The sequence below is a fragment of the Myotis brandtii genome, unplaced genomic scaffold (genome assembly GCF_000412655.1).
Source record: "Myotis brandtii unplaced genomic scaffold, ASM41265v1 scaffold1028, whole genome shotgun sequence".
Classification (NCBI taxonomy): domain Eukaryota; kingdom Metazoa; phylum Chordata; class Mammalia; order Chiroptera; family Vespertilionidae; genus Myotis; species Myotis brandtii.
The window spans coordinates 767,274-789,233 of NW_005353448.1; the positions used below are offsets into that span (position 1 = coordinate 767,274).

Sequence of the window (21,960 nt, forward strand, 5' to 3'; positions counted from 1 at the left end):
AGGGTGTGGGGGATGCCGGAAGAGATTGGACAATAATCATGCACCTATGGATGAGGACAGTGGGTGGGGAGTGAGGGCGGAGGGTGGGGTGGGAACTGGGTGGAGGGGAGGTATGGTGGGAAAAAAGAGGAACCAATGTAATAATCTGAACAATAAAGATTTAATAAAAAAACACACACCACTTCAGTAGAAACTTTCTGCAAGCTACTCCAGATAACTCAGTGGCTATAAAAAGTGATTGCTGGTAAGGAGGATTAAATCACCTTCCTCTGGCTGAGTCAGACTTAGCCTTTGAATCAGGATAGGTTCCCTGAACTTAATATCCATTGCTCAATGTTGGGGAAAGGGGAGTCCACCACGTTGTGCCACCCAACCTCTACTGAGAGCAGCAAAGCAGCACAGACAGGCAGAATGCTGAGTACGGGGATACAGACCCAACCCCTGCCCTCATGGGGCTTCCAGGCCATATGAAAGCCAAACACTGCCTAAGTCTGACAGGTATGATGCATGTTACAGAAGGGAAAGTACACGTAGCACATGCAGAACACAGAACTGGGGAGATCACTGAATCTCAGTGGTTCTGGGAGGCCGCCTAGGGATGGTGCCCCTGGTGAGACTGGAAGGAGGATGGCAGAGGGAAGAGCACAACTCTCACCCTTGACCTTAAGTCCCTTGGGACACCTCCCAGCCAAAGACAAATCACTTGCTCAGTCACTCATACATGCTTGCATTCATTTCACAAATATCTCCTTGCAGCAGGTGAGAACTCATGTACATCCCTGGCAAGAGGAACTTACTTAACAGATGATTAGTCTGTGAATGAGCCAAGCCTTATCCTTTCCCCCTCTTTCTCACTTTAATTCTATTGTTTATTTGAACTTCCACAGGATTCTGCCCTCCCCCTGCACCAAAGTGCTGAATTTCAAACCACAAGTGGTAAATTTTGCTATCTCTAAAGTTTGAGTTCAGTTTGCAAGGAAGAGAATTTGGAATTACTAAGTTAAAATAAGGTTTTAAAATTATAAGTAAACTAGAGGACTGTTGCACGAAGATTCTCACAATAGGCCTTCCTTCCCCTGGCTGCCGGCACCGGTTTTCCTCCAGCACCCGGGACCCAGGCCTTTGGTCTAGCTGCAGCAGTGAGGCTTGGCTTCTCCGCTCCAGCTGCAGCAGAGAAGCCAAGCCTCTTCAGTCTTCAGTTGTCTTCAGTCTTCAGTCGTCTTCAGTCTTCAGTTGTCTTCAGTCTTCGCTCCACGCCTGCATATGCAAATTAACCACCATCTTTGTTGGGGTTAATTTCATACTCATCCTGATTGGCTGGTGGGTGTAGCAGAGTGACACCAATTTGCATGTTTCTCTTTTATTAGTGTAGATTTCAATAACTTGTGTTCCTTTATTGGGAGTTTCTATGAATAGGCCCATTAGCTTTGGATTTCAAACTTCAGCATATGCAGAAAGTGACAGTTTCAATAAAAATACAAACTGAAGGGGGAAAGGAACAAGCTGCTTGACTCACACAGAATTCAGTAAACAAAGCATATAAATTTTCCTTAGCTTTTCTGAGAAACATTCTATTTAAGGTAGCAGCATATTTTACTTCATAGAGAATTATTTCTTTCTATTACTTATTTTCTAAAATGTTAGGCTGCCCTGACTGGTTTGGCTCAGTGGATAGAGCGTCGGCCTGCGGACTGAAAGGTCCCAGGTTCGATTCCGGTCAAGGGCATGTACCTTGGTTGCGGCACATCCCCAATAGGAGGTGTGCAGGAGGCGGCTGATCGATGTTTCTCTCTCATCGATGTTTCTAACTCTCTGTCCCTCTCCCTTCCTCTCTGTAAAAAATCAATAAAATATATTAAAAAAATAAAACGTTAGGCTTTTTCCAAACCAATCAAAAATCATCAGATGTTGCATTCAGTCTGTTTTTTAAAAAGAAATCTGTCCTCTGAAATGTCAATAAAAGAATGCCTTAGAACAGTACCATTCTTGCCATGAGGATGTCTCTATTTTTTCATTTATTTTGGTGGTTGAAACTGCACTTGGATGTATAACTCACACATTGTGAGTACTTGATAAATATTGATAAATATCAAGTAATAAGAACAGGCAGGGGAAAAGAAAAAACATTCGGGCTGCATTTAAAGGTCTTTACTAATGTTCCTCACAGCTTGAGCTCAGATGTGGAGAGGCCAGGAGGCCGGGGCACTCCCACAGGGCCAAGTGCAGCTCAGGGCCAGGCTGAGGTCCAAGGTGATTATTCTTTAACGAAGCCCAGCCTTCCCTCTGCCCTCACTTCCTCCCTGAGAGCAGGGTCTGCTCCCACAAGGCCTGCTCCCACGAAACCTTGTTCTCAGGAAAGGATCTGAAAAAGTGATTATATCTGTTAGGGTTCTTTCTGAAGCAGGGACAGAAAAACACCTCCAACTGGCTTACGCCCAAAGTGGCTTCAGGGGCTCAGGTGAGTGTTTTCAGGTCAGGGGTGTTTTCACTTCAGGTTCTGCTAGAATCAGCCCCAGCCAAAACTCTCAGGGCATGGTTCCTCTCTATCCCTCATTCCCATCTTCTCTGGGGAGGCTTCATTTTCGGCTCCATGTGGTGAACCCTGGACATACCTGGCTCCCCAGGCACCATGGCTGCAGCAGCCCCAGGCTCACCTCCTCTCAGGTGAGATCCTTTGAGAAAAAACACATATCCTTTCGTCCCACAACAGGACTGAGGTTCACTCTGATTGGACCGAGCCAGTTACTGTGGCCAGTTGAATGCAATTCACTTATGGGTTAGCCCTGAACCCCAGACTCCCTGGGGGCTGAAGCCACATTCAGACCACATGGACAGGAATGGAAATCACCAACTGACCACTGAGGAAGGAAAAATGCATGCTTGGTGGCAAACCACAAATGTCTTCTAGACCCATTCACATTGTTCCCAGGAGTATTTCCACTCTTTCAGGAGACAAGGATTTAAAACAAAAGTCTCAAATGGCTCTTGGATCATGGAGATCCCAGTGCTCTGCTCAGGAAGGCACTGCTCCCTCAGCCCCTAAGGCATCCAGCCGCCACCAGACCTGGTGTGTGCACGGAGACGCGCAGCTCTTCTCCAACATAAACAAACATATGATATGACATGACATGACATGGCATGATTGCTTCACATGTAAGCCTCTACCAGAAAATCAGGGTGTTGATGTGACTGATATCCACATAATTATCCCTATTAGTACATGGGATGGATATGCACAGGATTATCTACCTCGATACCTAACCTGATTGATACCCATGTGATTATCTGCCATGAAGACATGCCCTTCCCTGATTCTAATGCGTTTACCTTCCTCCATGTAGACAGAATTGACACTCACGTGGTGACTTGCTCCAGATACACACGTGATAGATGCCCGTGCAATTATCTAGCACAATGATATGCCAGTGATTGATAACCATGTGATTATCTGCTAAGATGATACCCATGCAAATGAAAATTGGCAAGACCTGCAAGCTCTAATAATAACCCTCACCAGCAAGCCAAAGCCAATGGTTAAGCCATAAGGAAGTTTCTTCTTTAAAAATACAAAGGCCACTCATAAATTGTTAAGTGTAAATCTATATCTATACATGTGTGTATAAGTGTAAGTATGTGTGAGAGAGAAATCCATCTTTTTGTAGCATTTAAAGTAAAATTTGGAATTGGAATATAAGAATGTGGGGGAAATGTCAAGGCTCAGTCCAGCTCTAAAATTCTCAGACTCTAGGGTCTAACAATAACTAGGAAAATGTTTTTATGATGTCACAAAAAGTAGCATCAGTTTTTGTTTCAGTTCATAGACTTTGGTTTCTAGTGACTATTTTTGGCCCACTGGGGACCATATAAAAAAACCAGGAGAAGGGAATTACGGATGCAAATAACTATGTACAACCGAAGGTGGGGTGCTGACATGTGCACCAGCAGGGCCACATTTCCAACTCCAGAGCACGTGCCGTATTACAGACAAGGCCACACTCAGCTTCACTTCCTGGCCTCCATGCTCTTCTTAAAAAGAAACAGTCTAAGTAATAGAATGTTTAGTCACTTATCTTGCTCCTTTTTCCCAATTCACTGTTCTGACTTTTGAGAAAAGCATGTAATATCCCCCCATAGAATTTGATTATTTTCTTTGTTATTGTCAAAAAATGCTAATCCATGAAAAAAACCTTCCTGGGTAATGTTAATTCAGCTGCCTGTTTTATAATAGGATTATGTTTTCCAGGATTTCAAAACCCCACTTGTTAGCTAGCAAATAGACTTCCACAACAGCTATAAAATCTAATGTAATCCCTATTGGCATTAACAAAATAGCTGAGGTACAATTTACGTCTAACTACACTTAACACCCTACAACCTCCAATAAATACATAACGTTTCTTTTGAAGTTATAAAAGGAAACTGTTTAGTGGGATAACCAGAGTCTCATGGGTCCAATCATACAATATCTCTAAGGCAGAACAAATGTTGTTTACATACGGGAAGGATTATGGGAAAAGTTTATTTAAACAGATTAATTCATGTTTACATGTATTGATGCTCCCTTTTCCATCATGCAAATTCAAGTTAAAAATGATCTTCATTTCTTTCATTTGAAAATAATTATAGGGGGAGTCAACTACTTGGTCTGTTACCATTTAGTTTAAGAACCTAATTAGGCTAGAATACATTTCAGAATAGAACAAACACTATGCCAAACTCAAGGTAGGAGGCTGATATCATATTTCACTTTACAAGGGGGAGGGCATTTTTTGGAAGGTGTGTAAAGATAAGGGAAGGAGCCCAAAAGGATCCCATGAGCCAGGAGAGTGGTAAGCTGATTCCCTTTTGTCTCTGGCTCCTCATTCCTGCAGCACGCTTTTTTCAAAAATGGAGTTGAATCGGCATTAAAGGGCCTTCTGGGAATGTAAAATTCGAGCACCGCGAAACAGACATATTTCTTCTCCCGCCCCTCCCACCCTTCCTCCTTCAGACAGGTGACTATCGGGAAGCTTATGGTAGGCCAGATGGGAGCAGAGATATGCTGGCAAGTACTGTTTCAAGATGAAGGAGGGGAAAACAAGGAGGCTGACATGTAACATATCAAAGAATCTCCAAGCACTAGGAAGTTGAACATGAATCTCAGGGCAGTCCAACTTCTTTAAAGATGCAAATTGCAGTCAAACACAGAAAACAGTAGGGTTCTGTTTATCCTTTCACCAAGGGTGCAAACTGCTAATCAGGCTCCATTGCTGGGCTGGCCATTTTGTTTATCAATAAACAGGAAGACAGTTAGCCTATAATTTTCCTGCCTAGGACTGGTAGCCAAAAGGAAATGCTGGCAGCTTGGTAGTACTGAGTTCCAGTTGCATCAAAACCCAATTATTATTGTAATACTGTATGGGTGTTTGCAAGTTGCACAGGCGCGCTACACATGTCCACAGAATCATGTGAAACATATTGGCAGGGAACGAGCTTGGTGATACATGGACCAAGGGGACCTGTCAAAATAGGCCGGTCCTCCAAGATCTCAGCTGGGGAGTGTTGTTTCAAAACACATACACGCTGGAAAAGAGTTAACATGGCAGATATGGAAATCTCCTACATGTGAACACAACATAACAAAAACAGGGCTTGACTAAAATCAAACAACAAATAGGCAGAAATCTCAGCTCCAAAATGGGAAGTTTGATTGGAATGTGTAATAATTGCCATGACAAGCTCTATGACCACAGAATGCTGTACACCCTCTAAAAGAGATGCTCAGAGTTGTTTTCATGTCAATGGAACTATCTTCCTGACATAAGACCCGAATCTAAAATACAGGACAAGATTAAAAACCTCATATGTTAACAATAATTCACTCATACACATGTTTAGGCATTCATATTGTCCAAATTATGACCTTAGTTCGTTGTTCCATTTTGTCTGTACAGATGCATCTGTGAAAGATTAAGGTGCACTCTGAACTTCATATAAATCCTGAGATGGGGCATTACAAATATGAAATACTAAAGAACTATAATTTCCACAACACATGCTTCTATTTTCCCCCGATTTTAACTGATTTATGGTGCTTCTATTAATATTGAAATAATACATGTAACATAAGTTATATTGATCACGTGTAACTCATTTATTCATCAAATGTTGGCTAAGTACCTACTATGTATGTAGCATGCACTATGGTAAGGTGTGGGGGATACAGTGTACCCTTTTCACAAAGCTGACAGTCTAACAGGGAAGCAGATGTGAAACAAGTCATTACATTAAGGTGTGATCCTGTCATGATGGAGTAGGTGGACCAGTCACTTAACAATTATCTTGTGAATTGTTAATTTCTGGAATTTTCCACTGCTAAACTGCAGATAGTGCTGCCACACCGGAAGTACTCACTAAATGGTCTCTAAGTCTTGCACCTTTCAGCACCATGGTCAGCTCTAAGTCCCTGTCCTGGTAGGAAGGGCAGCCGGTGGAAAAAAATGATTGTGGGAAACTGCCTTTAGCTCAGAAATGAGCCAAAATTCAAGGAGGCTGTCATCCTCCAGACAACCCAGGAGGGAAATGTGATAATGCATGTCCCCACTCTGACCCTCAAAGTTGAAGGCTTATATGTGTAATTTGTCTCTGGGGGAAACACAGAGAAAGCCCTGTTGTGTCTCCCAGCCCAGAGAGCCATGACTGCCCCGATCAGTGGGAGTGCTTGATCTGGCTTCCCCTGACTCTCTCATGTCTTGACTCCAAAGTTGGGTTTTACATACCGACTTCAGGCTCCCTCGGCTCTGAAAGCCTATTTGGAACAGCTTTTTCTATTTATTGGCTCTGTCTACTTTGCCTTCCCACATGCATCTATCCATCACAGCTTCAGGAAAGAGAACCTCTTAACACTCCCTGTGCCCTGCAAACCTGCACCAGTTGAGCCAGACCATCAGCCTTCTCCTGCTACTAGGGAAGGGAGATTAGACAATATGGATGATAGGCTTAGGGAAATAGCCTTTGGGGCCCAACTCTCACTTGAAAAAACTTGGGAAGTCTGTGGAAAACCCACTTTCATCTCAGGCCAGCTCACTGGATCCTCTTTCTCACTAAGCCTTTGCTCTTCAGACAGATGTCTGGGAAGGTATTTTTGGTCGAGTTATCTGGAACTAATCAATACTTTGCCAAAGAACACACTGCTTCTTAGACTATGTTAGCAGGGCCCAACTGCTAAATTTTGGAGGTTAATTTCTAACCAATAGTTAGCACAATTGCACCACATAGGAAAAATTGTAAAAATATATTTGAAATAGACAGCATATCTATAGTAGAAATTAAACCAATACCACCACCTCCATCACCAACCTGAGAAGCTCTGGTATAGTTAAAATACATGGTAAAAGTGTAATATTATTATTTTTTTGGTTATCTCTCTAAATAAAAATGTTGAATTGTGCCTTAAAATATTTCCATCTATTTATTATTGAAAACATGGTGGTATTTAATTCTTCATTTTGAAGTGTGGCCTCTAAAATAAGAAAACTTGAAATAAAACACTATTTGTTGGTATCAAGTATGTTACTCTGCAAGATTTCCTGCTGTCATCCCTTTGTTTTGGTGGAATAAGAATAAGTTCTTTGGTCACAGAGATTTAGCAAACTGCAACCTCTTGGGCTCATTTTGTGAAAATCATCTGTAGTCTCCTGGTTAAAAAAAAAAGAGGTTTTAATTGGTAGCTAAACTTGGAATAAGTAAGTTGAATGAGTTTCACTATAGTCTCCAAGCTATTTCTTACTTCATTTCAGAGGAAATGGCTGCAGTTTCCACTTTTATAAAGTTGCAGTTCATTTAAGCTGGGTTTCTTTCTTTCAATCCTAATTTTGAGCTGGATGGAGCTCAAAGATCTATTTCATTGTCATTGCCTATGACTGGGCGTTCCGTAGTCAGGTATTTCATATTTGAGATCATACTCAGTCTTACTTAATTGGATTCCTAGGAATTGCAGGAAAAGAAATAACTGACAAGTTGAAGCCTGCATCTCTTTGTAAAGAGATTTTGTTGAGCTCATTAAAGGGAAATTGCTGACTATTGTGACCCTAATAGAGATATTTTAATTCTTGCATTAAGAAGATGCTTGTTTTAAGGAATAAAACAATTAGGGTAGGTGGAGGGTATTTTGTTTTATTTTGTTTTCTGGGTTTTAAAAACAATTACTCCACAAAAGAGGACAGGTTATTTAAGGATACAAAGAGATTGACAAAAGACTGAAAATACTTTACTACTTTTATGAGAACCTGGATAGGTTTTTATATCCAAACCTTTAAGGATCAAAAAGACCTTGCAGAGTTGCTAAGCACAGTTCAGCTTTCCATACTGTTCCAAAAAGACTCACAGATACCCCAATTCCTATTGAAGAAATCTCCCAAGCTCTCAAGTCTTTTAATAAAGGCAAGGCCCCTGGGAGAGGAGCCCTCCCATCCTAATTTCACACCCCTATTGAAGAAGAGTTAGCTCCTCACGCCCCTGTATACATTTAATCATTCATTGCCCGTCAGTTAGCTTTCTCCCTGTGGGGAGAGTACACCTCGCTAGTCTACTAATTTATTTCAAAGTGACAGCACTGAGGTATTTAACATTTAGCCAAATGGATTTGTGTGTGCATATGGTAAGTACAAATGGCACTTTAGTGTTCATGTATGTGTGTGTGTGTGTGTGTGTGCACATGCTCAAAATGAAGTCAAACAAGAGAGCACAAATTAAAGAGAATACATATGTTCACAGGGTAGAAAAGGATCTTCCATGTGGATGGCACATAAAGATAGTAGAGAGTAATTCAAGAGTTAACTGGTTTAAAACAAGGAATGTCAGGAAATCATTCATGTTACTCAAAGATTAATAATGAGCCAATAACCTTCATTGATAGTTGGTGTTTCTAAATGAGCAACTCGTTCGCAAATGCAATGACTGTAGGTTCTGCAGAGTCTGACAGGAGTCCTTGTATGAATTATTTGTTCAGGAAGAGGCACCTTGAGAGTGGCTTACTGTGGGGGACACCATCACACTCCCCTGGCCTATACAACCACTGACATTCCTTAAGGTCTCACATGTGTCCTGATATCCAAGACAGATGGAGGGGGCAGAAGCATTCAAAGAATACTGCCCAGGGAGGGGTGTGTGTGATGCTATTGAACTTCTGAAAAACTGACTGGTGCCAGAGGGCAAATGGCTTCCTCTTGCTTTTCATAGTGGAGGGCAGCTTGGACAAGACGGCCTCCTGGCAGCTATCGTTCTGTGCCAGGCAGGGCAGGTGGCGGGGAAGGGAGTCCCTGCTCTTACCCCTATGGGCCAGGGGCTTCCCTGGACACTGCTAAGGGCAGCTCTCCTCAGAGAGGCCATCCCCCACCCCATGGCAGTCCTGCTGCCTGTCTCCCATACAGATAAAGTCACTGTGAATGGGTCTTGCTCAGGACCCAGACTTCACCCCAGCTCTCTCTTGCTCTGAACTGTTCTCACGGGGCCCAGGCCCTCGCAGGCAGATTTGCTGTCTCTAGTTTTTTGTTTGTCTACAATAGTTTAGGGAGAAGGTTAAAACAACAGCAAACTTGGCAGACTCGTATCTGTGCCAATATATTACCCTATGACAGGCAGGAATCTAATATATGAATCAATACCAGCATACCTGGGCATTCTAAGCAATCATCAGAGACTTGAATTATACATCAGATCTGTGCCCAGGAGTACAACTGCTATTTAGGTATTTATCAAACACACATATAGCACTTATTATGTGCCAGGCACTGTTCTAAATACTTAAAAAATAGCCCATTTAGCCATCACTGTTAAATGGTCAGCATAAGACCCCTTATGACCATAAACTCCTGACCTATCCCTGCTCTGTACAAATCAAATTAGAAAAAATATGAGTTTATGTTTATGTAAGTTGCTTCTGTCTTCAGAGGGAAATGTTTTCTCAGGAATTATTAGAGGCTGTGCTCACCCAAACAAGAAAGCATACCAAATACACAAAGCCATGGGACACAGAAAACAGGATATCTTAATACAAGAGAGAGCAATAAAAATATATTTTTTTAAATAGCCAATTTAATATAATTTTGCGGAGTAAATACTATTTTTACTATGATTACCCTTCTTTTACAGAAGAGGAAACTGAGGCACAGAGAGGTGGAGTAATCTGCCCAGTGCCACACTGTTTAGGATGAGATGTTAACAGAATCCAGACACAGTTTAGCTCCAAAGTCCGTGTTCTTGGGCATCAAATATGTTCCTCTATGTGAAAGAGAATGTGCTCACCATCCATTTTCCTAAAATTTCTTCTAAGCTTTATTCCTTTAGAATGACACCGCAGCTTTTAAAAAAGCAATATTATTTAGCACTTAGGAGTTTACAAAGTGATTTTCTATTTGAGTCTCACAGCTGGTCCTGTGGCAGGCAGGGCAGGTTTCATTGTCACCCATCTCATGGGGACAGATAAGGAAAGAGGCTCAGGAGATGACAGGGCTCAAGTTCCCTAGCCAGAAAGGGTTAAAATAGGGAAATTCAAACAGGTCGTCACTTGCCAAGCATCCTACCCTTTTCACTGAACCAGGCTGTTTGTATCAAAGTAAGTTGCCCACAAGTGACATCCCAGATTTCATTAGCTTAGGTTCCTATAGAAAAGCCTTTCTTGAATCACAATTCAGAGTTCCTCCTTTGACTTCTTAAATGGTCAGTATAAGACCCCTTATGACCATAAACTCCTGACCTATCCCCGCTCTTTACAAATCAAATTAGAAAAAATATGAGTTTATGTTTATGTAAGTTGCTTCTGTCTTCAGAGGGAAATGTTTTCTCAGGAATTATTAGAGGCTGTGCTCACCCAAACAAGAAAGCATACCAAATACACAAAGCCATGGGACACAGAAAACAGGATATCTTAATACAAGAGAGAGGGGAAGGAGTCAAAGTCCAGATTTGAGGGGATCAGAAGATTCAGAGAGATTTCTCCAAGGAGATGAAAATGATAAAATACTGGGTGCTTCTGCGGAACATATTATGAAGAGATTTAGACAACTAGTGAAGAGGTGGGTGTTAAATTAGTGGCAACTGAATAGAAAACTAAGCCAGAAAAAAAATAGGTTGGTAGAAAAGGAAAGGTAATTAGTTTATTACAACATAGTTCAACTCTAAACAGTTTATACACTGAATACTAATCTCATCAAAGTTACATATAGTTGTACTGAAACAACTGAGGGATGGCTCATGCATATAGCACAGAGATAAAAGGAGACAGAAAATATGAAAATATATTAAAAGACAAAGAAGATAGAATAAAAAGCTCCTAAATATGTCTATTTGGCATATCTGAAGGAAAATATAGAAAGGATGGACTAGAAACAGCATTTAAAGTACTAAGGGTGGAAATTTAAAGAACTGATAAAAGACACAAACCCACAAATATAGGAAAAGTAACTTATACTATGTGAAAGAATGAAAAAGAGAAGGGAGAGAAGAAGGAATAAATTAATTGTAGTCAATATTTTAGGAAACCTTCAGTACACCAAAGACAAAGATCTTAAGAACCAGCCAACGAAGAAAAGACAAGTAACCTAGTTTTCAGATGACACAAAGTTCTCAAAGCAGTAATACTAACCAGAAGACAATGAAATAATATCTTCCAAATTCTGAGAGAAAATAATTGTCAAACCAGAGTTGTGTATGCAGACAGTAAAGATATTTTCAAATAAACAAAAACTGTGAGAGCTTTCTATCAACAAACCTTGGCTACAAGGAAATTCTGAAAGATGCACATCATGAGAGAGAAAGATTACCTGAAAATGCAAGAAGGAATAATAAGCAGAGAAAGTGGTAAAATATGAAGGTTAATATAAATAATTACTATATATATAAAATATTGATATTAATAATGCAAAATTCATAGATTTAAAAGAGATAACTACAATACTGGGCAAAAATAACATAAACTACAAGGAAGATTATTGGATTTAAAATTTTCTGTAATTCTTGTGTTATCCAGGAAGAATATATAAGTTAATTTTAGGCTTTGTTAAGTATATTTGGTAAAATTTCAAGGGTAATCAATAAAAGTTAGAAATATAGTCATAACTTCTAACTCTAAAGAGAGGAAAAATGGACCGATGAAAATAAACCAAAAAAGTCAAATAATCTTAAAAAGCAAAAAATATGAGAAAAAGAAGCAGAACAGGTGAGGAAAACAGGACAAAAATATAATGGTATATTTAAATTTATCAGTAATTACATTAAACTAAGTGGATTACTGTTTCAGTTAGAAAACAGAGATTGTCCACATGGATATAAAAAATTTAAAAACAATAGGAGGCATATTTAAAACAAATATATAGAAAAGTTAAAAGCAAAAGGCTGAAAACAACGTACTAGGCAAACACTAACCGAAAGAAAGCTGGTGTATTCATATCAGACCACATAGACAAACTGTAAAACAAAAAGCATTTTGGGGGGATAAAGAGTGTCAGTGCATAATAATAAATGATTCAATATACCAGGAAGATATAATAATTCCAAATTTGTATACACCTAATAATATAGGCTCAAACTTATAAGCAGCAAAAACTGATAGAACAACAGAGACAAATTGGCAAATTTTCCATTGGAGTGTAAATTTCAACTAGCCCCAATAATTGATATGTCAAGCAGATGAAAATCAGTAAAGATTTGGATATTTTAACAACATAATTATCAAGCTTGGTCTACTGGAAAACATATAGAACTCTGCTTTTAGTAGACAGAAAATACATATTCTCCTTAAGCACTCATGAAACATTTACAAAAATGGCTCATGTGATAGGCCATACAGTAGGACATTTCCAAAAACTGCATCATTCAAATCACATTCGGTAACCATCATGCAACTAACTAGCAGTCAGTAACAAAATAATGAATTAAAATATCGGCCATACACTTGGAAATTTTGAAATTCTAAGTCCCTGCTGCTCAAACTATAGTCTGGGACCACTCTTGGCCTACAAACTGACATGATCACACCACTGCAGGGTCAGAATGAAATGGGAATGTGAATTTAGAAACTGCCATAGCAAGTGGCATTGCTATGACACTCAAGCAGCATTTAATTCTCTAGCAATTCTTTTTTTGGGGGGTTTTGCAAAAGTGTAATTCGACAATAGATTGGAAATGCTTTAAAAATAAATCAAAGTAACAACAACAAATAAAAATAACCAAACTAGTTCTTCACCACAGAGAGTTTGTGAAGCACGCTTATGCATCTCATGGCTCAACCAAGAGATCAAAATGGAAATTAAAAAATACTTAGAATCAAATGATAATAAAAGTATGCATTTTTATAGACCTATCTTGTGAGTTTACAATTGTTTACTATTTTTCCTGTCTCACCACCTGTCTTTGACCCCTCCAGGGTAGGGGCCATGCAGCCATCTTTGCTACCCTCCTGCTTGCCATGATGCCTGGCTGAGTAAGTACTCAATACTTATTTAAATATTGAGTGTTTACATTTACATATTTAAACTTAAATATTGAATATTTAAGTAAATAAATAAAAATAGCAGCCCTCGCATCCTGCTTCTAGTTCCTCCATTTCTGCCGTGTTGGCCTCCCCCAAGTGTCACGGAGATTCACCAGGAATCCGTGATTACTTGGCTTATTTTCACTGTGTCCCAGCAAGCAGGGGCTTAGACAGGCCTGCATCTCCTCATGCATTTAACAACGAGGAGGAGGAGATAAGCGGGAAGTGGGGGCAGCCTTCTCATCACCCATGCTTGGGCAGGTGAGTGGTAATGCCTTCCTGGACATGAAGGAGCTGCTTAAATACAAATTGGATTAGCAGACCAGGATTAGAGCCCGCTGGAAGGTATTATATACTTAGAAACTGCTCTGAAAACTCCTATTGTTTTCATTACAAGCCCATACTCCACAGTCAGTCAAATGAAATACTGGGTTAGTCTATTAATAAAATGAGCTACAGCCCTGGCCTAGTAGCTCGGTTAGAGCATTGTCTCAATGTGCCAAGGTTGTGTGTTTGATCCCTGATAAAGCAAGGTTGTGGGTTTGACCCCCCAGTCAGGGCACATACAAGAAGCAACCAATGAGTCGATCCCTGATAAAGCAAGGTTGTGGTTTTGACCCCCAGTCAGGGCACATACAAGAAGCAACCAATGAGTGCAAAAATAAGTGGAGCAACATATCAATGTTTCTCTCTCCCTTCCTCTCTCTCTCTAAAATCAATAAATAAAATTTAAAAAATAAAATGAGATATCAAATGAAGTGACTACGTTTTAATAATACCAAGAAAGTTGAACTAGGCAATAATAGTTCAGTTTAGCAAAACTATATGTATAACTAGACCACCTGAAATGAGAGGTTTAACATGTGTTTCATAAGAAATAAGAACACTGAAAGTGGTCTATATTCTATCTCCTCCATCTGGCCAGTGTGGCTCAGTTGGCTGAGTGTTGCCTGGTGCACTGAAAAGTCGCCAGTTCCATTATTGGTCAGGGCACACGCCCCGCGTTTCGGGTTTGGTCCCTAGTTGGAGTGCGTGCTGGAGGCAACCGATCAATGTTTCCCTCCCCTCCCCCCCTTCCTCTTCCTCTAAAATCAATAAAACATATTTTTAAAAATAATATTTAAACAAGAAAGATGATTAAGAGGTGACTTCAAGACAGAAAAAAAAAAGTGAGATATGTGAGAAGTGTCAGACTTATCTAGACATTTCAAATGAATTGAAATCCCAGGTCTAAATGAATTATAGTCCCAGGACGCTGAAAGACTTTGCAAATATGAACACGGAATTCCTGTCATAATCTTTGAAAAACCAAGGAACACCCAAAGATGACAAAAAAGAAAGAGCTTTCCAAGAAAGGGGAAAAAGGTTATTTATGGAATATGCCGACAGATAAACTCGAGGCCGGTTATTGGTAAAAATTCTAGGAGATACAATTCTGCCACTTACTGGCACTATGACCTTGGGCATATTTCAAAACTTTTCTGTAAAGATTCAATGAAATAAAATATAAAGCATTTAATATACACAGAAAACACTCAGTAAATGGTACCTATTACCAGTTTTGTGTCTCTACATTTCAAAAAGAAGGTGGCAACAACTAGGTACTGACGTGGGTTTTTCAAGGTCAAGTCTCATTTAGCTAACCTCATTTTTCTGGCGACACAAAGGTGTGTGGGGAGAAAGTATTCCTAAAAGGTGTGTAGGGAAGGTCTTCATTTTGAAATGACCCTAGATAAAAATCTCTTATAATATCCTTGTGAAAAGACTGAATTTTAGGAGAGCTGTGTTGACCTCTCCATGCCTCAGTTTCCTTATCTGTAGAAGGAATATACTACTACCTCACTGGGTTGTTATGCAAAAAGCCCTTACAACGGGGCCTGGCATTTAGTCAGCACTATATAGATGCTTGGTAAATAAACTGGAACAGAATTTCCTAGTGGCATGTTTGTGCAGGACCTGGCTCCAACCTCTTCAACATTTTCATCAGAAAGTTGCTAAAATTTCATACAGTATACTGGTCAAATACTCAGATAATATAAATGTTGGATGATGAAATAAAAATCCACAAAGAACTTAACTGTATTTCAGGCTAGGGCTATGAAATGAAATACATGAGATAAAATTAAATCCTGGATAGAGATTTTAAGAAAAAAAAAATTTGTTTTACAAGTATTAGTCTGGCTTGGCAGAATTTTCTGTGGATAAGAAAGGGAAATTTAGTTGATTAAAAGCTCAGCGTGCAGCCCTAGCCGGTTTAGCTCAGTGGATAGAGCGTCGGCCTGTGGACTGCAGGGTCCCAGGTTCAATTCTGGTCAAGGGCACATACCCAGGTTGCAGGCTCAATCCCCAGTGTGGGGTGTGCAGGAGGCAGCCGATCAATGATTCTCTCTCATCATTGATTTTCCTATCTCTCCCTCTCCCTTCCTCTCTTAAATCAATAAAAATATATTTTTTTAAAAAAGAACTTCTTAAAAAAAAAAAAAGCTCAGCGTGCATAAAACAGTGTGTCTATTAATTAATGTGAAGTTTAAGTGTATCAGGAGAACCGGAGTATCCTGATGAAGACACAGATGCCAAGATGGCAGGCACAGCTTGTCTATCATAAACTCTTTTCTCCCCTTCCTCTCCTTAGGTTCCAGGTATAAGAATGAGCTCTGGCCCTAGCTGGTTTGGCTCACTGGATAGAGTGTCGGCCTGCCGACTGAAGGGTCCCAGGTTCGATTCCGGTCAAGGGCACATACCCAGGTTGCAGGCTCGATCCCCGGTGTGGGGTGTGCAGGAGGCAGCCAATCAATGATTCTCTCTCATCATTAATGTTTCTCTCTCTCTCTCCCTCTCCCTTCCTCTCTAAAATCAATAAAAAAAATATATGTATAAAAAAAAGAATGAGCTCTGGGTACAAGAATGAGCTTAGGAACACAGATGGACAGAAAAGAAATGAGAGGCAATAACAAATCATATTTCCAACTCATCTGAATGGCAGGACACATCCTCAGGTGGGTATGAGAAGATGGCCTCAAGACATGTGAAGAAATGTAATTAGAAGTTTATGAGGGCACTGAATGCCTCACTGTGCTACATGCCAAATAAATTCCCCTCTAATCATGATTACTGCAGGATTTATCTAATCTATTTCCTATAGGAAATCAAGCTACTCAGAGGCATTTTATCACATTTTTTCCTCCTAATAATCCCTGTCCCTGACAAAGAAGATTTTGTTATCCCACAGTATAGATAAGAAATTGAGGCAAAGAAGTAAAGTGAATTGCCCTGGGCCACACGGAACTGGAATTACAGTTTAGTATCTCATCTTAGTGTGCACTACATGAGTTTTGGAAGGGAGCATGCTGGAGTCACATTATGTCCTTCGAGAAAAGGCCGATTTACCTTAATCTCTGGCAGAAAGAAGATTAATTGTATTTTCCTTAGTGCATGTCAGAGACCTTGAGTAGACACTTCACTAGTAAATTCCACATGCTTATTCTAAGCCTTTCCCAAATACTTGGAAAGCCTTGGATTGACCATTAGGAAGATGCTAGAAATTAACTTTCTTAATAAATTAAAGCAAATATTTGTTTGCTAGAATCTCCAAGAAAAGCAATCAATCAAGAAAGTTGTATAGTACAGCCATGCTATTCACCTAAGGTAAGAAACTATCCCAATAGGCATATATTGAGGTGGTCAGCTCCTCTGCCCCCGGGCCCCACAACCCATTCCCAGCCCAACCGCACTGTCTAGGGCAGTGATGGCGAACCTATGACACGCGTGTCAGAGGTGACAAGCGAACTCATTTTTTTGGTTGATTTTTCTTTGTTAAATGGCATTTAAATATATAAAATAAATATCAAAAATATAAATCTTTGTTTTACTATGGTTGCAAATATCAAAAAATTTCTATATGTGACACGGCGCCAGAGTTAAGTTAGGGTTTTTCAAAATGCTGACACGCCAAGCTCAAAAGGTTCGCCATCACTGGTCTAGGGACTAGATAAAAGTCAAGTGAAAGCATGCTTTTAACAAAGAAAGTCCAATGCAAACATTAGTTATTGTTCTAATGATTTACATATTTCATCTAATTATTGAAAAAAATCCCTGTTCATTATAAAAACCTGGAAAATGAAGTTAAGCAAACCAAAATGAGTCAAAAGCCCCCACAATGCCACCATCCAGCAAGAATCTTTTGTACCTGTTTACAATTGGATGTTTTCTAAGGCTCATTTCTCTGGTCAGGCCATGAGGAAATCAGCCAAAAACTGCAACCCTAAGTTCTATGCACAGTTTCCCTTTAATTAAGTAGAGAAAATGGTGACTTATCTGTAGAAACTCTCTTTTATTTTCTTGGCACTTTTCCCATAAGAGATAAGATCACTACTTAATATACCTGGCAGTAAAAAAATAAATAAATAAAATAAATAAATTCCCAACTGCTTCTTACCGGCCTCAAAAATTTATGCTACATTTCTAAGAATAAGTCACTTATCCAAACTAGCAAATATCAGGGGCAAAAAGGATTGTGACTATTTCTTTTTACACACACATAGCTGCATGTCCTGAAGGACATGATTCTTCCTTTCTCTTGGAGAAAAGAGACACACACACATTCAGAACCCATACAAGGGCTGAGTCAAGGATAGATTAGTCATCAGCAAAAGGGGAGAGCAGTCGAATCTTTCCAAATAAGCGAGCCAATGATCCCAGGAGAGCACCACATTTCAATCCATTCGTTTTTCCCATCCTTAGCAAAAAAAATTACGCCATTACCTTTTTGTTCATGGCCACGCCATCCTCACAGTCGAGCACCGCACAATCTACATTCAGGGACGGAATCTTCTTTATTTTCTTTTCATCATTTCCAGGTACATAGAGCACTGCCCTCCGGGGAATGTACTTGTGATTGGATGAGGAACTATAGCCAAGCCTGGGCACATCGGCCGCCAGAGAAGCTTTCCTGCCGGAGACATGATTGGGATTAGTCCAGAATAGAGTTTATTTACAAATTTTTAAAAACCTCACTTTAACTCAAAATTAAAATAGAAAACATGGATACCCTGTTTTAATTATGGCAGGACACAATCACACATAACAAGTAGGAAAACAATAATAACAGAAATAACCAAGAAACAAAATGTCATTTGGGCTGAGGTTTATATAACATCGTTTAGTGGCACAATTTTCTGAGAAAAGGAGAGTGTACTTATTTCTTCTTGGGAAAACACTTCCAGTATTAGTATGCTGTCCAGATATCCATGGAGAAAAATGAAAGACATATTTATATCCAAAAGTTCCTAAATAACAACACTATCTACAATTACATGAAAATAAAAAAAAAAAAGAATATAAACTGTGTAAGCCTGAGTCTTTTCCAATAGACAAATAAATGATTCAAGTTAAATTTTAACAACAAAGGATAGTTGGCCACTTCTTGAGTAGAAAGGACAGTTAATGAGAAAAGACCATTACTAGCTCTGTAATTGCGGGCAATTTAATTACTGGAAACTTCAGAGTCTTCCTTTATAAAAATACTCATTTTGCAGGATGTGAAGAGGATTAAGAAAGAGGAACTAATGCACATGAAGCACTTAGGAGAGCCTGGCAGATATTAGCTCCTTGATGTGTGGTGGGCGTAGTAAGAGTAGTAGCAGCTGCTGTTGTTCTTAATGGAGAAACTGTAGCTGTCAGTAGCCCCCGCCTGCTCCTAGACACTGCGCTCTCCTTCCTTTTCCTACTGTGCTCAGTCTGGCCTCCTGAGGAAATAAGAGGAGTTGGCCAGAAGCTCCGATGGCTCACCGTAGCCCTTACCCCTCACACTCCCCGGTCCATAGATTGATCCTGGGAAAACCAAGTTTTTAGGCCATAATACTATATAATAAAAGTCTAATATGCAAATCGACTGACCGGAGGAACAATCGGCGGAATGACCGGTCGCTATGACGCACGCTGACCACCAGCGGAACAACTGGTGGAACGACCGGAGGAATGACTGGTCGCTATGACGCGCGCTGACCACCAGGGGGCAGACGCTGAATACAGGAGCTGCCCCCTGGTGGTCAGTGCGCTCCCACAGGGGGAGCATTGCTCAGCCAGAAGCCAGGTTCACAGCTGGCAAGCACAGTGGTGGTGGCGGGAGCCTCTCTTGCCTCCACGGCAGCGGCAGCACTAAGGAGCAGCAAGCAGAGCGGTAAGGAGTAGCAAGCAGGTGGGTGGTAAGGAGCAAGGGTCCCGGACTGTGAGAGGGCACAGGCCGAGCTGAGGGACACCCCCCCCCACCGCACCCCCAGTACACAAGTTGTACAACAGTATATGATAAAGGAAGGTGAAATCAGCTTTCAGAATCAGGATAGGACCAGTTACATAATTTTAAGTGCCCAGTGTAAAATCAAACTGTGGAGCCCCTTGTTCAAAATCTATTAGGAATTTCAAGATAGTGATAGAAGAACATCAAACTAAGCACTGGACTCTTCTAAGCCCAGTCACACATCAGGAAGCCGGCCTTGCCCACACAGACAGAGCTGAATGCCATGAAGACTCCAGGTAGGGAGAGGGTAAAGCCCCAGCGAACTGGTAATGCCCTGTTTACTCTCTTGGGTAACCAACAGCATCCTATCCAAAACCAGGTCAGCTTGACTCTTCACCAAAGCTCTATTTGGAGTTACCCTAAGTTAATGCCATCAACTACTTCGACTGGTTGTAACATTTTGCCATGATTAGTGTGCCTTCTGATGATGTGTCTCAAGAAAAACCCTATCTCTCTAAGGCCTACCGATTCTGTGTAGGCCCCACATTTCTCCTTGCTGCCAACCCTCATAAACTCTAAAATTCGAGTCTGTGTCTTCTTTTTTCACAAATAAGCATTGTGTTATGAGAGGTTCAGTGAGATACAGATGGATTTTTTAAGTGTACATGTTTTAGAAGACATTTTAATTAATATAAAATATTGGTCTGCTAATTGAAGAATGCCTGAAATATCTGTCATCATTTCGCACTGATTGAAAATATCTGGTTTATCTTTTTAAAAAGGGAGGAAATATAATGTTTAGCAGCAACAATCACATTTCACTTATCATTCACACTGGAAAGCAGAATTTTCAATATACATTTCCTTAAAAATAGCAAAAATGCTATTAAAAGAAATGAAAGTTTTATTTCCAGGAAATGCTTGGTGCAAAGTCACTTCTCATCAGGATCTGTGGTAACCACATGTGTAACAACTGTTGGGGAGCACACGAGACTTGGTTGGAAAGTTTGTAAGGAGAACATTCTGAGAAAAGGGAAGTGTGTGGAAGGCCACCTGCCCTGTTCATCGGAATTCCGACTTAGGGGAGACAGGGGAGTGTCGAAGGCGGCACCCCTAATTATTCCCTGACCTTTCCAAACAAGTCTGTGCATGTGTAGACCCCCGGGTGTTTACCGGAATCCTTATGCTTAATCTTTTGGGTGTCCTGGCTTAAAGGACATTACAAACACACGTGTCCTCCCAATATTACTTACCTTACTGATTGTATCTAAAAGATAAACTTTACTGGTATCTCAAACTGCTATTACAATAAAAGGCTAACGAGGCAGGCAATCGAGGCTGCTTGGTCCCTTGAGCCAGGCAACCCCTTAGCCCTCTCTTTCATAGTGAAACTGTGTCGGAGTAATCTGTTCATCAGTCATTCAGCAAACAACCAAAGTGAGTATCAGAGCAGCTGTAGTGTAAAGAGGGTCCTTCCTCACCTTTCCTTTCCACATGTCTGACAGCTTGAATGCCCAGACTCTGTCCCAGCCGTAACTGACCTTCACTTCGAGAACACTAAGATTTCCTCCGTGTGAAATAGCTGCTCAGCACCATTTTGGATCCAGCCACTATGATCTCCAAACTCATTGAATCTCAGATCCTGGGCACCCAGACATGGCTGACAGGTCATCTCTGGTATGACAAGTCAGACCACTGTCACATGCTAAGCACTAGAGCAAATCATTCCTAGGACATTTATATAATGTAAAAATTTTAAAACAGATGACCATTAAAACAAATATTCTGCCACTGTTAAAAATGTTTCTGGTTTAAGAACAGCCCTAGCTAGTTTGGCTCAGTGGATGGAGCATTGGCCTGTGGACTGAAGGGTCCTGGATTTGATTCCCGTCAAGGGCATATGCCTGGGTTGTGGGCTCAGTCCCTGGTGGGGGGGCGTGCAGGAGGCAGCCGATCAGTGATTCTCTCATCATCGATGTTTCTGTATCTCTCTCCTTCCCCCTTCATCTCTGAAGTCAATAAAAATATATTTTAAAAAATTAAAAACAACAACAAAAATACAACAACAACAACAAAATGTTTCTGGTTTCCCAAAGTCTTCTGAAATCATAAAAATGTTTTGCTCATCTCTTCCCCTGCTCAAAACCTGTCAACAACTCTCCATTACCTACCCGATTAAGTTCAGTCTCAGTTGATATTCCTTTCCTCAGTTTAT

The 21,960-nt window shown here is 40.4% G+C and overlaps 1 protein-coding gene across 1 annotated transcript in view; it reads right to left on the reverse strand.

Annotated features, from left to right (window-relative positions):
- CLYBL (citrate lyase beta like) overlaps window positions 1-21,960 on the reverse strand; it is a gene marked incomplete at its 5' end in the record, with an annotated part of 216,885 nt that overhangs the window by 73,098 nt on the left and 121,827 nt on the right. The window contains one exon of the mRNA XM_014536117.1: window positions 18,272-18,458. Within this exon, the coding sequence (XP_014391603.1) occupies window positions 18,272-18,458 (187 nt within the window). The remainder of the gene's footprint in view (window positions 1-18,271; window positions 18,459-21,960) is intronic.